Source organism: Bubalus bubalis, chromosome 16, assembly GCF_019923935.1.
Source record: "Bubalus bubalis isolate 160015118507 breed Murrah chromosome 16, NDDB_SH_1, whole genome shotgun sequence".
Lineage (NCBI taxonomy): Eukaryota > Metazoa > Chordata > Mammalia > Artiodactyla > Bovidae > Bubalus > Bubalus bubalis.
In genome coordinates this window covers 41,261,402-41,280,698 of record NC_059172.1, presented here as the reverse complement: position 1 = coordinate 41,280,698, position 19,297 = coordinate 41,261,402, and the positions used below count along the sequence as shown (strand labels likewise).

Here is a 19,297-nt window from a genome sequence, read left to right as displayed (position 1 = left end):
CATTTAAGTTGATGACATCTTTGGAAGTTCTGGAATATTAAGAGAACTTAAGCCTCGAAAGAAGTGTAGGCTAGGGGTTGGCAGAAGGCATGGTAAGGGTTAGGGTTAGGGTTAGGGTTAGGTAAGGGTATTCTGGGAGTAAATGGGTAGAGGCTGCAGAAGTGCAACCAAAAGTAGGATGCTGTGAAAGTGGTAAGAATATAGATCTTCTTTAAAGAGGATAACGTTGAAGAACTACAGGGAGTGAATTGCATAATGATCCACATTTAGTTACTACTATTCCATGCTTTGTATTTGTCTGTGTCTTTAACCCTGAATTTATTAAGCTCTGCAGATCCTCCACAGTGTACTCAGATGGCTGCCCTTAAAGTGCTTGGCTGTATACTACTCTGTATCCCTGTTGCTTAATGCTTCAATCCATTCACATGTCAAATTAATTTAGAATCATGCCATAGTTATGCTCATGCCTAAACTTCCTGTTTTTAATCTAAATGTGATCCAAACTTCTTGTCCAGACTTTCTCTACTAGTCTGCATTAGGAACAAAAATATTTAAGGCATACCTAGTCTAGCAGGAGCCCTGTGAGACTGCATTCATGCATTTCCTGGCATTAGATGGAATATTTTATTTGAGAAAAATATAGCTAATATTAAATGGTTATTGGTATGAGCTACTCACACCTGGAATTAAACAGTGCATAGAATACATTATAATCAAATGATCACATTATATCTAAATCTTCCAGTCAACTAAGAGCTTTCAAGTCAAACATCTTTATTCTTGGATACAATACCAGACTAATCAGCTGAACTTAGATTTTTTACCTAGACATTTTGATGTTATATAGGCTTACTCATAGGGCTTCCCTGGTAACTCAGAGGGTAAAGAATCTGCAATGCAGGAGACCCAGGTTCAATCCCTGGGTAGGGAAGATCCCCTAGAGAAGGGAATGGCAACCCATTCCAGTATTCTGGCCTGGAGAGTTCCATGGTCAGAGGAGTCTGGTGGGCTACAGTCTATGGGGTCGCAGAGTCGGACATGACTGAGCGACTAACACACACGTACACACAGGCTTACGCTTAGTGTTGGACCCCGTAGACTTTGGACAACTTCTTTCATTCTTTCAGTTTCTCTATTAATTTTCTAAGAACAGAGCTATAAGGGGGTCTTTGGATTCCAGGGACTTGCCCTATCTAGTGTTCTTTTGCATAGGCATGCTGTATTATTCTTTTAAAACTGAATATTCTCCCACCCCTAAATTTTGGTATATTGTAAAAAGTATTAGTGAAGAGGTCTGAGACATGTCAGTTCAAGGAGTATTCTCAAAAGGGCATCAGAAGTTTTGCTATTTATTCAACATTATAATTTTTCTGTGTGACTTAGTGAATTTGTGAGATTATATTACTAAAATATGTAAGAGTCTTCAATTTTTTAAACTGTTTATAACACCAAAAATTCATCATTTAATATTAGGGCAATACAGTTTCTTCAGCGAGACCAACCAATGTGTTAGAAATGATGAAAGAATGGAAAAATAACCCAGAAAGTGATGAGGAAAGCACAACAGACCAAAGAGACAGCAGGTCTGGACAAGAGGAGTCGAAAGTTTACCAACCCAGCCGAAATGTCCCTGATGTCAGTAACTCTTCAGATGAAGAGGAAGGAAAACAGGTAGGAAGAACCAACAAAACACGTAGGAAAAACAATTGTTTCATTTCTCCAAACTGTGAAATACCTTCACAACACTTGGAACATTTTTGCAACTCTTTTTTTGTTGTTGGATTGTAATGGTTTGTAACAAAAGAGACCTGCATGATAAAGAAAGTAAAGCTTGAAACTAGCATGATTTAATGATGTGGCCTAGATGCTTATTTTAAGATCCGTGATTATATAGGGGAGGGGTCTGCAAACTTTTCCTATAACAAATAGTGAATATTTTAGGCTTTGTAGGTCATAACAGTCTCTGTCACAACTTCTCAACGCTGATGTTATAGCATGAACAAGGGCATAGACAACAAATGAATCTTCCAGCGAAACTTTACAGAGACAGGTGCTGTGCCAGATTTGGCTAATGGGTCACAATGAATAATGTATGTATTTTACCAGGCTATACAATTTGGAATGGGTTTATGTATTACTTCAAAAATTACTATTACATTAGTTAGTCATTCCCAATTTTATGATACCTAAAATTGTTTGTATAGGCTTATTATTTTACTTTATTAGATATATTTTTATTCTTTTTGGTGAATAAAATCTAGTAACATTTGGTTAATTCTAGATTGCATTCTACCAACTCAATATCCTGAGAATTTACCCACATCCTCTTATCTTTTGTTTCTGTGTTTGAGGAAAAATTTTCTGTGTGTTTGTTCTCATTCTCGTCTTGAAGTCTAATCAGCATGTTTGAGCTCTTCTTTAATGATGGAACATCTTGCCACTGGGGGCCAGATTTACGTCCAGGCACCCCACTTCTTATGAGGAGTTGCTGCTTTTCAGTTCTCTGAGACCTGAAAGGGCAGAGTGGAGAGAGGGACTGGAGGGTAAATCCTGACCCACAGTCAGGAAGGTACAGCATGGCTGCCTGTACCTGCCCTGCCACGAATTGTCAGAAACTTGAGGAAAGAGACCCAGTAGAGTGATCTGGTTGATTTTTATTTACTCATTGGGAATTTCTTCATCTAGTTGATAGCAAATGTCTAGATAATAGGCTTAACATTTAATTATTTAGACATTTTGAAATAGCCATATTTTTATGTAATGTAAACATAAGGTTACTGAATCCCTTTCACCCTCTCCCGTCTGTCAACAACTCCTGCAGTGCTTAGCAGCTGTGTGTATTTGGTATTCTTGTTGAAAATAATATCCTAAAAACCCATGTTTGCATTTCCTCGTTGAACATAGTTTGAAAAATTTCTTGTTAGCTGACTTGGAATTTTATACATACATACATGTGCACACACACATACATAAACATACTCACACATATATACATACACACATACACTCACACACTCTCATACACATACATTACGTATTATACACATGCATCAACAATATACTCACACATGGTAGTGATGTTTTAGTTGCTAAGTCATGTCTGACTCTTGTGACCCCATGGAACCACCAAGCTCCTTTGTCCATGTGATACCCCAACCAAGATTACTGGAGTGGGTTGCCTTTTACTTCTCCAGAGGATCTTCCTGACCCAGGGATCAAACCCAGGTCTCTTGCAGGCAGTCTCCTGTATTGCAGACAGATTCTTTACCAACTGAGCCCCAGGGAAGCTTGTATATATCTACATATATGCATGTATACAAGTATATATATATATATATATATATACTCACATATATACAAACACAAATCCATACATACACATGCATACACACATTATCTTTTGTAGTCTTGGATTATATCTATGTTCACTGAATCTGAACATAAAATATCCTTGTAAACCAAATGTTTGGTTGTCTTCCATCTCCTTTTTCATTGCTCTGTCACGTCTCTGCCCTCCTCCTACGCTCTCTTTGAGTCAGAGTAGAGGGATAACACTTGCGTGATGTTCTCAGTGTGGTGTTCTCAGCTACTTCCAGTTAGGGAACAGAAGGACTGGAATTTGAGGTGCTTGTGGATACTAGAACTAGACTCAGTGGATTGAAAATTTAAGAATATACAGTTTTCCTTATCAACAAGAACTTTTCCACAATCAGAGCTCACCTGCAGTAGCACAGGCGGGACTGTGGATAGTAAACCTCACCTTTCAGCCACTGAAAGCATTCATGCAGACTCTGGAAAGCTACTTGTTATAAATGCTGTGCCAGGAATTTCTACATAATGGGTAGGAGTTTGCCCTGGATGTCCTTTAAGGACTTTCCTGTGCTTAGGTTTTGGCTGTGACATCTTGGGAGGAATATCTTACCTTATTTGGGAGTTTTTCTGAAGAGTGTTACCTCTTAAAAGAAAGTCTTCTCTTGTATATTAAGTTTTTTCATGGATTTTTACGAATAAATATGCACTTTGTTAATTACATTGAAGCTGAGTTTAAGAAATTACTTCTTTTTTCCCCTAAATCTTCATTAACAGCAAATAGTAGGGTATAAGATCTAAAGTGATAACTGAAAATAGGATTGGCCATTTAGTCTTGAGTCCACACAGGATTCATATAGTAACTAATATCCTTAAGAGTGAAACTTTAATTTTATTAAAAAGCACTCTAATAATATTGAAATATTTCCCATGGGAAAAATTCATTTGTTAAAGTTAGATTATATGGATAATTTGATATGATAAATATTTATACTTACTGTAAAGAGATGTATATGATTCTTTTTCCATTAAAATATTTGAAATTTGGCTTTACTGTAAATGCAGATTGCCACAAATCCTGCTTTCCATTGTATCACTGTTCTCTCTTCTGGAGAATCTGATAAATCCATTTAGAGCTCCTGATTTTGTAATTTTCACAAATGAGAGTAATCACACTTTATAGATAAGTGGCAAAGTACTTGGAAAACTAGCAGAAAAAGTGAGGAATTATTTAAAAACAAAAACAAAAAACACTTGAACTAAGCACCTTCCTCTTTCTCTGGGTAACTCTTCCTTAGTTCCAAATGCCCTGGGCATTATGGAAAAATACAGTGTGTGTCTCCTCAGTGTTCATGTTTGGATGAAGATACTGTACTTCACCATTTCAAACTTATTTTCAAATAGTTGGCATTTGGCAATGTCCATTTTTAAATTTTCATTTTCAACCTTTAGTTTGTTTTCGGTAGGTGTATTTTTTTGAAGATAGAAATGTTCTCTCTTATATATCTTGCATTTTACAGTCTGAGTACATCTAGGAAGTGTTTTGTGTTATTGGGAACCCTCTAAATTCCCCACAGTGGGTTCTTAATCTACTCGATCAGGCAGACCCAAGAGTCTAACTCCTATAGCAGCACTGATTCATCTTCAAATGAGACATTGGCAGACTGTTGCTTGTTGCAGGAACACGCCTTTTTGCATCCAGTCCTTAGTGATTTCTGATAAGCAGTACACTACTTTCATTGTTCATTAAGCTCAAAACACAATCGAAGGGAAATGAAGGTCTGTAATTAAAATGCACTGCCCCATAACCATAGAGGGAGCGACTAGCAACTCTGCATGTAACAAAAGTATATTTGCATTATAGAATTCTCGCTTAATAAAGAAGAAACTTCTTAGCTGTTAATTTGTTTATTGAACACAGTCTTGAATATACTTATTTAGTGAAAATGGAAAATTTTTGTGATCATTTTTCTTGACTGAAAACACGGACTTTACAGAATCAGGGAAATGGTACGTGTATCAGATTTTTTTAATCCAGTCTAGAAAATAGAAAGGCAAGGTGTTTTAGCAACTTTGAACGGTTATTTTGAGCAGTGCAATGTGTTCATTAGCAGTTCTTCAAAGACAAAGAATATTTGAATTTAAATAAGATTGAAATTAAACAGTTGAACTTTGTGGTATATTGACCTGTTGCTGTGAGGAAAAAGTCAAGTTTTCTTAGTATTTTATTAGTGTAGGATAAAAATTTCTGTTCTTACAAATTAAATCTTAGTTCCCTGAACCCCTGTGAATCATGTACAAGTTTTGTGGTGCTTCCACGTTGGGGCACACTTTTGTACTCCATTGCTGAAGCACTGTAATCTGGCGTGTGTGCCAAAGCTTTCCATTTACAGTGTCCTACTGCTGAAAGCACAGGCTCTAGATCTGGGCTGCCTGTATTCAAACCCTGGCTTCACCACTTACAAGCTTTAGGACCTTGGGCAAATCTCTTGGCCTCTGTTTCCTCATATCTAACATGGGAATAATAATGACATCAACCAAGGGGTAAATGAAATCATGCATGTAATACTCTTGACATATGGTAAGCGTGCATTAATGTTAGCTATTATTAATTTTATTATTATTTTGCTAAAGAGCGTGCATGGCTTCCATGTGGCTCAGATGGTGAAGAATCTGCCTGCAGTGCAGGAGACCTAGGTTTGATCCTGGGTTGAGAAGATCCCCTGGAGAAGAGAATGGCAACCCACTCCAGTATTCTTGCCTGGAGAATCCCATGGACTGACGGGCTGCAATCCATGGGGTCTTAAAGAGCTGGACGTGACTGAGAGACTGACACTCTCACTTCACTTTAAAGAGCTTGCATAGAATATTGCTAAAATCTCATGTTCTTTCTTGTCTGCTTTAAGGCTCCTTTGGGCAGAGGTGTGGGCCTAAACTAATGAACAAACTAAGAAATATCATTTTCAAAGGTGATCAGGTGATGCTTCCAGCCTCAGTTGCCCTCTCAGTTTGGCAAGATCCCTAAGGCACTGTGGTAGATTGGATTGTTTTTCCCAATTATTTAAAACCTCTCTGTAAGGAATATGTACATTCCTACCCTTTTCTCCCTCTTAGAGTAGATGGGTATTTTCTCATCTCACTAATGTTGGTCTTAGCTATATTACTGACTTTAGCAAACAGAATGTTGAGGTGTGATATAAGCAGAGACCATAAAAGTGTTTGCATGATTTAGCTTGCTCTTATTTCGGCCACCTGCCATGAGAAGAACATGACTACAGAAGCCACAGTTCTTGGAATTATGAAGGTCTGTGGAACAGACTTGGAACTCAGTACAAAACTTGAAGTCCAGCCTAGCACCACCAAGTGAAAATTAATGTTCATTGTTTTAACATACTGAGACTTTTCTAGTTCTTTGTTATGTAGTTGTATAGAAAAGAGCTAACATAGCATGCCTAAGCTGCTATCCTTGCAAAGGCCTGCTTTCAGGGTTGGCCCTTGGCTGGCTTTTGGGAACTTAGATTTTGGGACAGCTACTATTAACTGATAAGAATGATTAATTGTGCCTAAACCTTACAAACAATACAGTTAATGCTGACCACCTGCTTTCCCTCTGGAAGTCTGGGATTTTGGTAGGTGCTAGGCAGAGAATGCCCCCATGGCCAGCTCACAATAAAAACACTGGGTGTTGAGTCTCTCTGAGCTTCCCTGGTTGGCAGCCTTTCACATGTGTTGTCACAACTTGTTGCTGGGGTAATTAAGTGCATCCTGTGTGACTCCTGGGAGAGGACTCTTAGAAGCTTGAACATAGTTTCCACTGGACTTCTCCTCAAGGGTCTTTTCACTTCCTAATAGTGCTCTGCATCCTTTCACTGTAATAATCATAGCAATGAGTACAGCTCTATGCTGGTTTCTGTGTCTTCATAGTGAATCATAGGACCTAGAGGCCTCCCAAACACAGTAGCATAGCTGTAGCAATAGCTGACTAATACAGGTACAAATAATTAATTGCGCTAACATGAATTTTGGCCTGTTGTTCTTTGATCTAATGCTGTCAGCAAAGCCACTTGCTATATTGGATTCATAGGCTTCCATAAACAACAAGGCTTTTGTCCCTACTTCTCTTCCCATTAGAATCTCCTATGTAAGGCTTGGGTTTCACCACAGATTTAGCCAGACTTCCATGATTGAAGGGACATATTAGTGAATCTTTTCAAATCATTTCCCTGCTCTCCCAAACCTGGCTTTCGCTCAGCTCCCCTTAGAGATTATAACTGTTAGTATATGCTATGTATATTTTTCCCGATGGAGAACCAACCCATTGGGTTGGTTTGTAAAAACACTGCTTCAATTTCAAATGTATTCGTTTGGGTCCATTCATCTCTTATCCTACCTTTGTGCTATAACTGTCTCATGTATTACATACATGTAATTATCAACCCTACAAAACAGTGTTTTAACTTTTGCTTTGAATAGTCTTATTTCCAAGAAATTAAAAGGAAAATTGTCTTTTATATTTACCCAGATACTTACCATTTCTGATGATCTTCTTTCCTTTCAGAAAAGCTGTGCTTCCTTCTAGTATTGTTTCTCTTCAACCTGATGAACTTCCTTTGCATTTCTTGTATTGAATGTCTGCTCTCAGTTTTCTTTTATCTAAAGATGTCTTTATTTTGTCTTAATTTTTGAAGGACATTTTCTCTGTTTACAGAGTTCTGGTTTGACAGGTAATTTTGGTCCACACTTTAAAAGATGTTATTCTTCTGCCTTCTGGTGTCAGATTCTCTGATAAGAAGTCACTGGTAATTTGAAGTGTTCTTTTCCTGTATGTAATGTGTCGCGTTTCTCTGAATGTTTTCAGGATTCTCTCTTTATCTTTGGTTTTCAGCAGTTTGACAGTCATATTGCTTAGATGTGTTCTTCACATTTATCTTGCTTGGGATTTGCTGAACTTCTTGGACCTGTATTTCTGTCTTTTGCTAAGTTTGGGAAATTTTGTAATCACTTTCTTTTTTCTGATACTCTTAATTGCTCATATGTTAGTTAGAGCATTTGATATTGTTCAGTAAGCCTCCAAGGCTGTGTTCATTTTTCTCAATGTGTTCTTTAAATTGGATGCACTCTATTGATCTATCTTCAGGTTTTCTCTTTTCTCAGTTGTGTCCATTTTCCTGTTAAATCTGTCTGGTTTGATACTTAATTTCAGATACCATATTTTGTTCTAAAATTCTTATTTGGGTATTTTTTATTATTATTTCAGTTTTTCTATGGAGACCTATTTTATTTATCATATAATTTTTCACTTTACATCATTGATAATAGTAATGATAATCACTTGTTTGCTAATTCCAATATTTGGGTTCATCTCAGAATCTGTCTCTATTGATTGTTATTTCTGTTAAGTAATTTTGGATTGTATCCTGGACATTGGAAATGTTGTGTTGTATTAACTCTGAATTCAACTGTGTTCCTTCAAAAAGTGTTGACATTTCTGTTTTAGCAGGTAATTAGTTGATTGGATAAAAACTGAAAATTGTTTCTTAGCAGTTCAAATCTTAGGTTGGTTCATTTATCTTAGGTGAATGGAATATAAGATTCTCTTTCTCTGGCTATCTGCCTTAGGAATTCCCTCACTACTCTTTGGCGTCTGTGGTTGCTTTGAATGCTGCCCATTAGTTCTTTAGATCAGAGAGAGAAAATTGTGAAAGCATCTGGAGTAGAGGGAGGAAGCACATTGCCGTCAAAGGAGCAATTTTGACATCAACAGAAATAATGGAAGCGAGAAAATAATGGAACGTTGTTAAACTGCTAAGTGGAAAATAATATAAAACAAGAAACCTGTCAACTTGGAATTCTATATCTGGTGATATTTTCCTTCAAAGATAAACATAAAATTTTAAAAAGTTTTCAACTGTGTAAAAGATGAGAAAATTTTTACCAGCGTATCTTAGTATGAAAAGTGAAAGTGTTAGTTGCTCGGTTGTGTCTCACACTTTGCAATCCCACGAACTGCAACAGGCCAGGCTTCCCTGTCCTTCACTGTTTTCTGGAGTTTGCTCAAACTCATGTCCATTGAGTCAGTGATGCTATCCAACCATCTCGTCCTCTGTCATCCCTTTCTCCTCCTGCCCTCAATCTTTCCCAGAATGAGTCTTTCCCTGTGAGTTTGTTCTTTGCATCAGGTGGCCAGAGTATTGGAGCTTTAGCTTCAGCATCAGTACTTCTAATGAATATTCAGGGTTGATTTCCTTTGGGATTGACTGGTTTGATCTCTTTGCTGTCCAAGGGACTCTTAAGAGTCTTCTCTAACACCACAATTAGAAAACATCAGTTCTTTGGCACTCAGCCTTCTTTATGGTCCAGCTCTCACATCCATACATGACTACTGGAAAAACCATGGCTTTGACTAGATGGACCTTTGTCAGCAAAATGATGTCTCTACTTTTTAATAGGCTGTCTAGGTTGGTCATAGCTTTTCTTCCAAGGAGCAAGCATTTTTTAATTTCATGGTTGCAGCCACCATCTGCAGTGATTTTGAAGCCCAAGAAAATAGTCTGTCACTATTTCCATTGTTTCCCCATCTATTTGCCATGAAGTGATGGGACTGAGTGCCATGATCTTAGTTTTTGAATGTTGAGTTTTAAGCTAGCTTTTTCACTCTCCTCTTTCATGTTCATCAAGAAGCTCTTTAGTTCCTCTTTGCTTTCTACTATTAGTGTTATGTCATCTGCATATCTAGGTTATTGATATTTCTCCTGGCAGTCTCAATTCTAGCTTGTGCTTCATCCAGCCCAGCATTTTGCATGATGTACTCTGCATAGAAGTTAAAAAAAGCAGGGTGACAATATACAGCCTTGACACACTTCTTTCCTAATTTTAAACCAGGCTGTTGTTCCATGTCTGGTTCTAACTGTTGCTTCTTGACCTGAATACAGGTTTCTCAGGAGATAGGTAAGATAGTCTGGTATTCCCGTCTCTTTAAGAATTTTCCACAGTTTGTTGTGATCCACACAGTCAAAGGCTTTAGTGTAGTCAGTGAAGAAGTAGATGTTTTTTCTGGAATTCCTTTGCTTTTTCTATGATCCATCAGATGTTGGCAATTTGATCTCTGGTTCCTCTGTCTTTTCTAAATCCAGCTTGTACATCTGGAAGTTCTTGGTTCACATACTACTGAGGCCTTGCTTGAAGGATTTTGAGCATTACCTTGCTAGCTTGTGAAATGAGCTCAGTTGTACTGTAGTTTGAACATTCTTTAGCATTGCTCTTCTTTGGGATTGGAATGAAAACTCACCTTTTCCAGTCCTGTGGCCACTGCTGAGTTTTCAAATTTGCTGGCATACAGAGTAGAGCATTTAACAGCATCATCTTTTATGATTTGACATAGCTCAGCTAGAATTCCATCACCTCCACTAGCTTTGCTATTTATGTGAGTAGCCTTATATAAGAAATATATTGACATACATTTGGAATTCAATTTCTCTTCTTCCCTTTGCTTTTCTTTCCCTTCCTTCTTCCTTTTGAAAAGCACAGGAATGTGAGAGATAGTAAAAGTATAGCTGAAAACGTATATCTAAATATTCTGTCACTTGGACCTTGAGCAGGCCTATAATTTGAATGTGTGACTCTAGAAATGGTTGCTATGGTGATAAACCACTTTACTTAAATAGCATGTATTTTACTCAAAATTCAGTGAAATGGTAACAGTTTCTAGTAATCGTGTACTGGTATTAACTTCAAGGATATGCCTAGAGCTTACAGGTTTTGCATGTATTATAACCAGATGAGTTTATCAGGTTAAAGTTATGCCAGTGAATAATGAAATACGTGCACTTAGCCCAGTTTTCTTGTTATGTATATCACTTTGCACACATGGAGCCCCCTTTTCAAGATTAATAATATGATCTGGAGAAATCGGGCCCATGGTGCTGGATTACTGAAAAATGGAACTTGGGTGGGGGGAACCATATAAGGTTATCTTATCCATCATTCTACCTCGAGTAGGAATGACTGTTCTTCAGCAGTCCTGAACAGTGAGAGTTCACCAAAGATGAGGAACAATTGAAATGCTGCTTAGGTGAGCTCCTGTTGTAACCATCCTGACTGTAGCACTCGAGACGCTGTCTAGCTCCACAGTGCTAGACAGCATATTTCCTCTTATTCGTTATAAATTTAGATTGAATAACTCTTATAAAGAAACTTCCATCCATTATCACATCAATAGCCTGTATGTAAACCTTCTCTGGTCCCTTTGTATCTATTCAGACTGGCTGCAGAATTTCAGGTATGAATTCTTCATGATAACTAAGGATAGAAGAATTTTTTCTTTGATTTATAAGATACTTTCTGATGATAGCCAGGTTCTTTTGGTCACTGTGCAGTGGTATGGTACACTAGTATCTTTAGAGCAGTTTGCAATGAATTTTAGATCCTCTCTTGGAGAACAATCTATAGTGTTTTTTAGATGTTCTTTTGGACTAATTATTATGACCAACAATCTAATAATGATCATTTAGATAGACTCTTTCCCCCTAGAAATGAATATGGAGATTCCTCTCTCATCTTTCTCCCCCTTTGTACAATCTTATAGGAGCTCATCACCTTCTATGCACATTTCATGACCTGGAAGATCTTAGTAACTTCTGGCCTTGGCTATAGAAACTTCACTTTCCATTTCTCTGTTATATTACTTACAAAACATACAAAACTGTAAAATTGCATCAGTTACAGCATAGGTTCCTGAAGAATCCCATAACTATGAGAGAAGAAAAAGAGAAACTTAAATTTTAGATAACCTATAACCTACAGAAGAAACCTTCAAAAAATCCTAGAGAAAAGCATGGAAGTTGGAATTTGCCCTGGTTATTTATATTCCAAGGAGATGAGAGGCTTGGCTTTTGGTGAAGAAATCTATAGCTTGGCCTGAAGAGCGCCGTGTGGGCCAGCCTACATCATGTTTGTGTTAGCATCAGAGAACAGTTTCAGTGAGGGGATGTTTAAGAAGGAAGGCTCAGTCTTTAGGAAAGCTCTAACGATTCTGATTCCTAAACAATGGCATCCTAAATTTAATGCAACTTCAGATTAGCAAAGAGAAATGGTAAAGTACACACACACATTACATTTTACAAGGTACACACATACCACACAAAAGCTTTTAAGCATTTGCAATAAATATTTGCATAAAGGTAATAGGTTTGCATTTGCAATAAATATTTGCATAAAGGTAATAGATTTGCATTGATGTTACCAGGGAGTAAAGAATAAACAAACATTGTGATTTGTTTCCATGCAGCCAGTTTCAGGCTGATTTTGAAGCTCAGTTAAAATATGGTTGAATAAAAATATTTTCAAATAATGCTACCAACAAGGGATTAACTTCCAAAATATACAAACAGCTCATACAGCTTAATATCCAAAAATCAAAGAACCCAATCAAAAAGTAGACATTTCTCCAAAGAAGACATATAGATGACCAAAGTCACATGAAAAGATACTCAGTATCACTAATTGTTAGAGAAATGCAAATTAAAGCTACAAAAACACACTAGTCCGATGGCCATCATTTAAAAATCTACAAATAATAAATGCTGGAGACAATGTGGATAAAAAGGAACCTTCCCAGTTTGTGGGAATGTAAATTGATGCAGCCACTGTGGAGGTTTCTTTAAAAACTAGAGTTACCATATGATCCTGCAATCCCATTCCTGGGCATATTTGCGGAGAAAACAGTAAATAAAAAGATACATGCACCCTTTGTTCATAACAGCACGATTTAAAATAGCCAACACATGGAAGCAACCTAAATGTCCATCAGCAGATGAATGAATAAATAAGATGTGGCATATGTGTGTGTGTGTGTGTGTGTGTGTATATATATATAATGGAATATTAAATATTACTCAGCTATAAAAAGAATGAAATAATGCCATTTGTAGCAACATGGATGAACCTAGAGATTATCATATTAAATGAAGTAAGTCAGAGAAACACAAATATCATAATATTTTTTATATGTGGAATCTACAAAATGATACAGATGGACTTATTTACAAAACACAAATAAACTCACAGACATAGAAAACAAACTTGGGGTTACTGAAGGGGATACCAGGAGCAGGGGAAGAGATAAATTAGGAGGTTTTGATTAATATATTCATACTAATAGGTAAGCAATAAGTACCTATTATACAGTACTGGAAACTGTTCTCAATATCTTATAGTAATCTATAATGGAAAAGAATCTGAAAAAGAATATATGTAGAACTGAATCACTTTGCTGTATATGTGAAACTAACCTAGCATTGTAAATTAACTATTATTGTTGTTGTTTAATTGTTAATTTGTGTCTGACTCTCTTTGTGACCCCATGGACTGCAGCCCACCAGGCTCCTCTGTCCATGGGATTTCCCAGGCAAGAATACTGGAGTGGCTTGCTAGTTCCTTCTCCAGAGGATCTTCCTGACCCAGTGATCGAACCCACGTCTCCTCTGTTGCAAGCGATTCTTTACCACTGAGCCACCAGGAAGCCCAAATTAACTACACTTCAATTAAAAAAACAAGCAAAGCAAAAACATAAAAATAGGGCCATAATAACCCAAAATTATGGTTGACTGTATTAGTTTTCTTCAGTTTTTGATACCAAATTGAAAAAGAAATAAGAAAATAGGTACTCAAAATGTTTCTGTAAGTGTATAAGTTGGTACAACTACAACAGAAGGCAATATGATTATGTCTCTTAAAATTAGAAATCCATACAACTTTTGACCCAGAAGTTCTACTTCTAAAATATATATCCTGTAGATATCCTTACACGTGCACAATGACGCAAGTGCCAGATTATTCAGAGAAGCATTCTTTTTACCAGTTAAGATTAGAAACAACCTGAATGTCCATTAGCAAGAAGCTGGCTAAATACATTATGGTGCATTTAGACATGAGGACACCGCATGTGCTGAAAGAAGAGTGAGCACTCTTTTATGTATTGACGTGGAATGATGTTCAAGACTATTGTTAGTTTAAAAATATCAAGGTTTAAAGACTGTTTACAGTGGGCTACCCATTTGTTTTAAAGAGTGAGAAGAAAGTACATTGATATATAGATTAGATTAAGCCATATAAAATCCCCATTATTAAGCTGTTTTGACTGAAAAAATAATGACCAATTCCATTTGGTTCCACCTAATACTTGCTTGAAGGTCCATAAAATTTCTTTGGGAACATGCACTGTAAATTGGCAGTTATTCATTGTCTCCAGTGGGAGGCAGAGCTGAGTTAACTGGGGAGCAAGGAGGAGATTTTGAATGCTATGGATATTAAATCATGGGAATGTACTACCTTTTTAAAGAATAATTTACTAAAATTCTATATAAGTAAAATAGATAAAGGTGGCTGAGTAATATCATTTTCTCATCTTGCTCTAAATGAAATTGAGACATACCATGTTCCTACCCTGAAGCAACCAAACATTTTGGTTTAGTTTCCTTTTTCCTTCCACTTTGCCAGGAAATTCTGGGAATTATCTTAAGATATCTTATCCAAAGAAACCAGAACCTCTAGTGTTTCTGAAAAAAAAAAAAAAGAGAGAGACAATATTTATATCACTAATCCTGCCCATGGAGGCTGTTTCTGAGTATTTCTTCCTGATGACTTCAGCTTCTGAGTCTACTTTAATGACTTGAGTACATTAACAAATGGAAAATGAAGAAGGATGAAAATGTTTAAACCAGATATGAGTATGAACACATTAAAGGGAAAATGACTGTCTCTGTTTCTATTCTGTAGATTATTAGTTGCAGTGGACACATTGAAAAGCATTTCTTCAACTACTTAGATGATAACTCAAGAGGTGGAAATGTCAAAAAAGAGGTTAAACTCAGATTCGCCTTTTAAAAGGATTTGTATGTCAAGTGACTTAAAATTTTATGAATTTAAATGCCCAAGCTAGGGACCAGTTCTGTATTTTTTAAACAAAGCAACTTTTCTTCAGCCTGTCCCTAGAACATCATGGGTGTTATACTCTTAGCCTGTTGCTAAGCGTAAGGAGTTTTCAAGGAAGAGACACAACCTGTATTACTGAACGCTAACACATTTTAATTATTTTCTGTTCATTGAAAGATTACACAGAGAGAGAATCCACAAATTTTCTTGAGAAAATGAATCTAAACAGAAAAGGACCTTTTTACATGTCCAAATTTATACAAATTACTTTTTCAATGTGCAAAAATTACCAACTTAAGGATTAACATGTACTATTATTAAAGTCATACATGAGTGATGGTCCGAAGAGGCACATATTTAAGGGTTGTCTGCAACAAGCAAACATCTGGTCAAGTTTCTCTTTCTTGAAATATAGGTACCAAAAATCCATAAGTGACCTGAGGTTTTGCTGCAGCCCTGGGAGGTCACTTATTCACTGGACAAATATATATGAAGTGCCTACAGCCATGTATAGAACATGGTCACTTGTGTCATAAGAGTGATTAAAAAAACCAAAATCTAACAACACATACACATGAGGTTTATTTGTTTTGTGTTATGTGTAACCTTTTCACATTCTTTGAAAGTTGTTAACCTGATTATTAACTCTTATGTATAATTTCAGTTAGCCAGAGTATTAAGCTTACAAGCTTTTTCCAGATCATTCTATGTACATAAGCGGTTGCTGCATCTGTACCCCTATGTCTCGTCCCCCATCCTGCTTGTGTAGGTCTCCTGAGACATTCTCTGCTCTTTCAGAACTCTCTGCCCAGCTTCTTTTAATAAGAAGTGATCACTTTTAAAATGAGTCTAAGGTCAAAATGGACTTTGCTTCCCTCACAACAGCAGGATTAGAGACCGTTTCCTCTACTGTGGGGTGAAGTGACCTGAGAAAACACACTTGCCTATTAAAATTCTTTTTACTTGTTTTGTGCTTTAAAGCTCACAAAGTACTTCCATGGCCGCCACAGTAGTTCATTCTCATCATAAGCCCATGTGGTAAATGTGCAAATATCATTTTCCTCATTTAAGTGTGAGGCGTCGAGACTCCAAGAGGTCTTCATTCCTGCACAAGTGGTGTGACTGAGGTTAGAAGCCAGGCCCTGGAATCAAGGCAGAAGAGGGTGAACGTGTGAGGCGTGGGCCACACGCAGCAACCTCATACCAAGTTAGGGTAGTCGCGACGCGCTGGCCACGGAAGGCTCGTCTAGACGTCTGTAAAGAGGAGTGAGTACAGCTGTGTTAGATGGACTTCCCTGTGTGAATGGTACCAGGTATCTACTTCCATTTTGTAGGGCAGTGGATTTGAAGTTGTGCCTGTAGTTTGTTTTGCCCCAAACACTAAAGAATTCAGTGTTCTTGAAGGAGCTACTGGAGCTTTCTTTGGCATTTAATGACAGTTTCACAATGTGATTAGGTTATACCTCAGATCTGAAGAGAGCTCAGCCTGTACATCCTGGGCAACTTTGTAGCCCCTGCTTCTTTGAACTGATGTATATTGCTTTGTGTCTGAACATTAATCCAGGCCTTTTCTTTTGTTTCTAGCCCACTGCTTATGAAAAGACTCCTGTGCCCAGTAAGAAGGAAAATATAGACAACTTTGACACGAGTTTTACAAGTTCTGTAGGTAGCAGACTCCCTCCAGTTGAGCTCAAGGGAGAAGTAGAGAAGCCACCTGTGACTTCAAGCCAAGGAACAGCAGCCAAAGGCACTGCTAAATCCATTGCCCTGCCTAGACCCAAAAAGAAGCCCTAACAATGCTGAATAGTGCAGAAACAGAGCTGCTCTTTCTAGCGCTAAGAATGAAGGGGTAGGAGGGGAAAGGACAGTACTGTGCTGAGCTTTTAGCCTTTTAGCTGCACTGAGCCCTGCCAAGTGTTTGTACCCGTTTAGAATTGAAGCTCCTCAACTCCAAAGCAGCGTGGTATTGAAGGACAGACACCAACAGACTTGATGGCAAGTGTGGCTGAAATCAACTCAAGGTGTTTTCAAGAGTTGTTTAGAGGAGAGGATCCCCTCAAAGCAAAGCTGTGGGCACACTTGCCCAGTTTTACTTAAGATTTGTACGTTTAGGCACAATTATTTTTAGGGGAAACTGAGAGCCAAATATGGTAGTAGAGGCTCCAGATGATTATGTGCACTTTGCACTAGGAGATTTGTTAGGAAATTACTAATAAACTTGCCATAGGCATAACAGCAGAAGTGCTTCAGCCATTCACGTGTGTCCTTGTGATTGTAGATTGCTGTAGATTGTTTAAGACAGCTTATTTTAAATGTAGAAAAATAGATTTTGTAACTATTTGCCATTAACTTGCTGCTAAATTCCCAGTGTATTGATTTAATCAATAAAAAAACAGATGTTACCGTGCACGTTAATTTTTATATTAATAAGAGGTAACTATAATCAGGTCCTCTAGGCCCTGAAAAGCATATTTTGAGCTTGATCTACTGCTGCTAAGGTAAGCACACATCTTTGGGGAAGGTCATGAGGCAGGACATGGGGGGAGGTACGTGATTTCTCTTAGTATTAAAGGTCTCTCTGTGCGTGCTCTGTCATTCAGTCATATCCAACTCTTTGCAACCCTATGGAGCATAGTCTGCCAGGCTCCTCTGTCCATGGGACTCTCCAGGCAAGAATACTGGAGTGGGTTGCCATGCCCTCCTCCAGGGGATCTTCCCAACCCTGGGATCAAACCCACGTCTCCTGTGTCTCCTGCATTGCAGGCAGATCCATTGCACCTGGACAAATAGTTTTGCTATTCTAGGTCACACTGGGTGAAGAGATGCTTCCGTTGGCCTCACAGACAAACTCTCAGGAAGCAATTTGTATCTGCTTTCCCCGTTATAAAGTAGTAATCTACACGTCACTCCAGGCCCTCGTGGGATTGTCCTCTGGGCCTCCAAAATGCCCCACACCTAGCCAGCTAAGCAGGTACTAATTGCATAGAAATTCCCCCAGTGACTGAAGATAGTAGACGTGCTTCTTGCAATTAATTGGAAGACACAGCTGGGGCTCCAAATGGGTCAAAGATAACACTGATGTGTGTCACTCCTGGCTAAGGAGTTCAGCCAGTGTTTTCTCAGCACTTTCAATATGCTTTCCTGGAGGGAATCTGCTAGCCAAAAGTTGGCTAGTGTACATGGTCTACACTGTATTTTAAAACTGGCATTGGAGACTTCCCTGGTGGTCCAGGAGTCAAGAATCTGCCTACTAAGGCAGGGGACAGGTTCAGTCCTGGTTCAGGAAGATCCCACAGGCCACAGGGCAACAAAGCTTGGGTGTCACAACTACTGACCCCACGCACTCCAGAGCCCAAGAGCCCGCTTGTGGGCCTATGCAGCACAACTGCTGAACCCCCAAGCCCTGGAGCCTGTGCTCCGCAGCAAAAGGAGCCGCTGCGATGAGAAGCCCACTCAGCGCAACAGAGTAGCCCCAACTCGCCACACCTGGAGAGAGCCTGCGCACAGCAACAAAGACCCAACACAGCCCAAGATTAAATAAATAAATAATAATTTTTAAAAAATTAAAAAACCTGAAGTTGAAGCTTCTACAAGGTTTCTCCTTCCTGATTATTACTTCCAGTCCTACCAGGAGCCTAAACCCTTTCTCTGGGATTAGTGAGCTATCTTGGAAGAGCATGTCCTGTTCGCCTGTGGAGAAACCAGCCTCAGCTATGTGGAGATTCCCCCTTCCCAGAGGAGCCCCCAGAGGCAGAGGTGAGGTGGCTGATCTCCTGGCAGAAAAGTCAACCGGGACTTTTCTGAGGTGGCTGTGGTTCTGCCAACCTCCTGGGCTAAAAAATCTATGTTCCAAATCTATCTGTGTTCCAAATGCTCTTATTTTCATGGCGACACCTTCTTCTGTGTCATGCATTGGCGAACTCTGTTGTTAGAACGAATAGCATCCAAATTTCTATCCATATTTCTCTTTAGTCTTAGTAATTCTGCTCAGTAAATTTGAGTAAAGGTCCAGAACCATGCACTAAGTAAAAGGTGAAATGATTTTATAACCTTCTAC

At 38.2% G+C, this 19,297-nt stretch overlaps 1 protein-coding gene across 7 annotated transcripts in view; it reads left to right on the top strand.

Annotated features, from left to right (window-relative positions):
- The window catches only part of STK33 (serine/threonine kinase 33), a 185,032-nt gene extending 167,377 nt beyond the window's left edge, over positions 1 to 17,655 (top strand). For 6 of the 7 annotated variants that reach the window (XM_006051606.4, XM_044929481.2, XM_006051605.4 and 3 more), the window contains 2 exons: positions 1,474 to 1,671; positions 16,825 to 17,655. In XM_006051606.4, the coding sequence (XP_006051668.3) occupies positions 1,474 to 1,671; positions 16,825 to 17,034 (408 nt within the window). In that variant the 3' untranslated portion in view covers positions 17,035 to 17,655. The remainder of the gene's footprint in view (positions 1 to 1,473; positions 1,672 to 16,824) is intronic. The other variant, XM_044929484.2, reaches the window with a different exon arrangement.
- Positions 17,656 to 19,297: the final 1,642 nt, after the last annotated feature.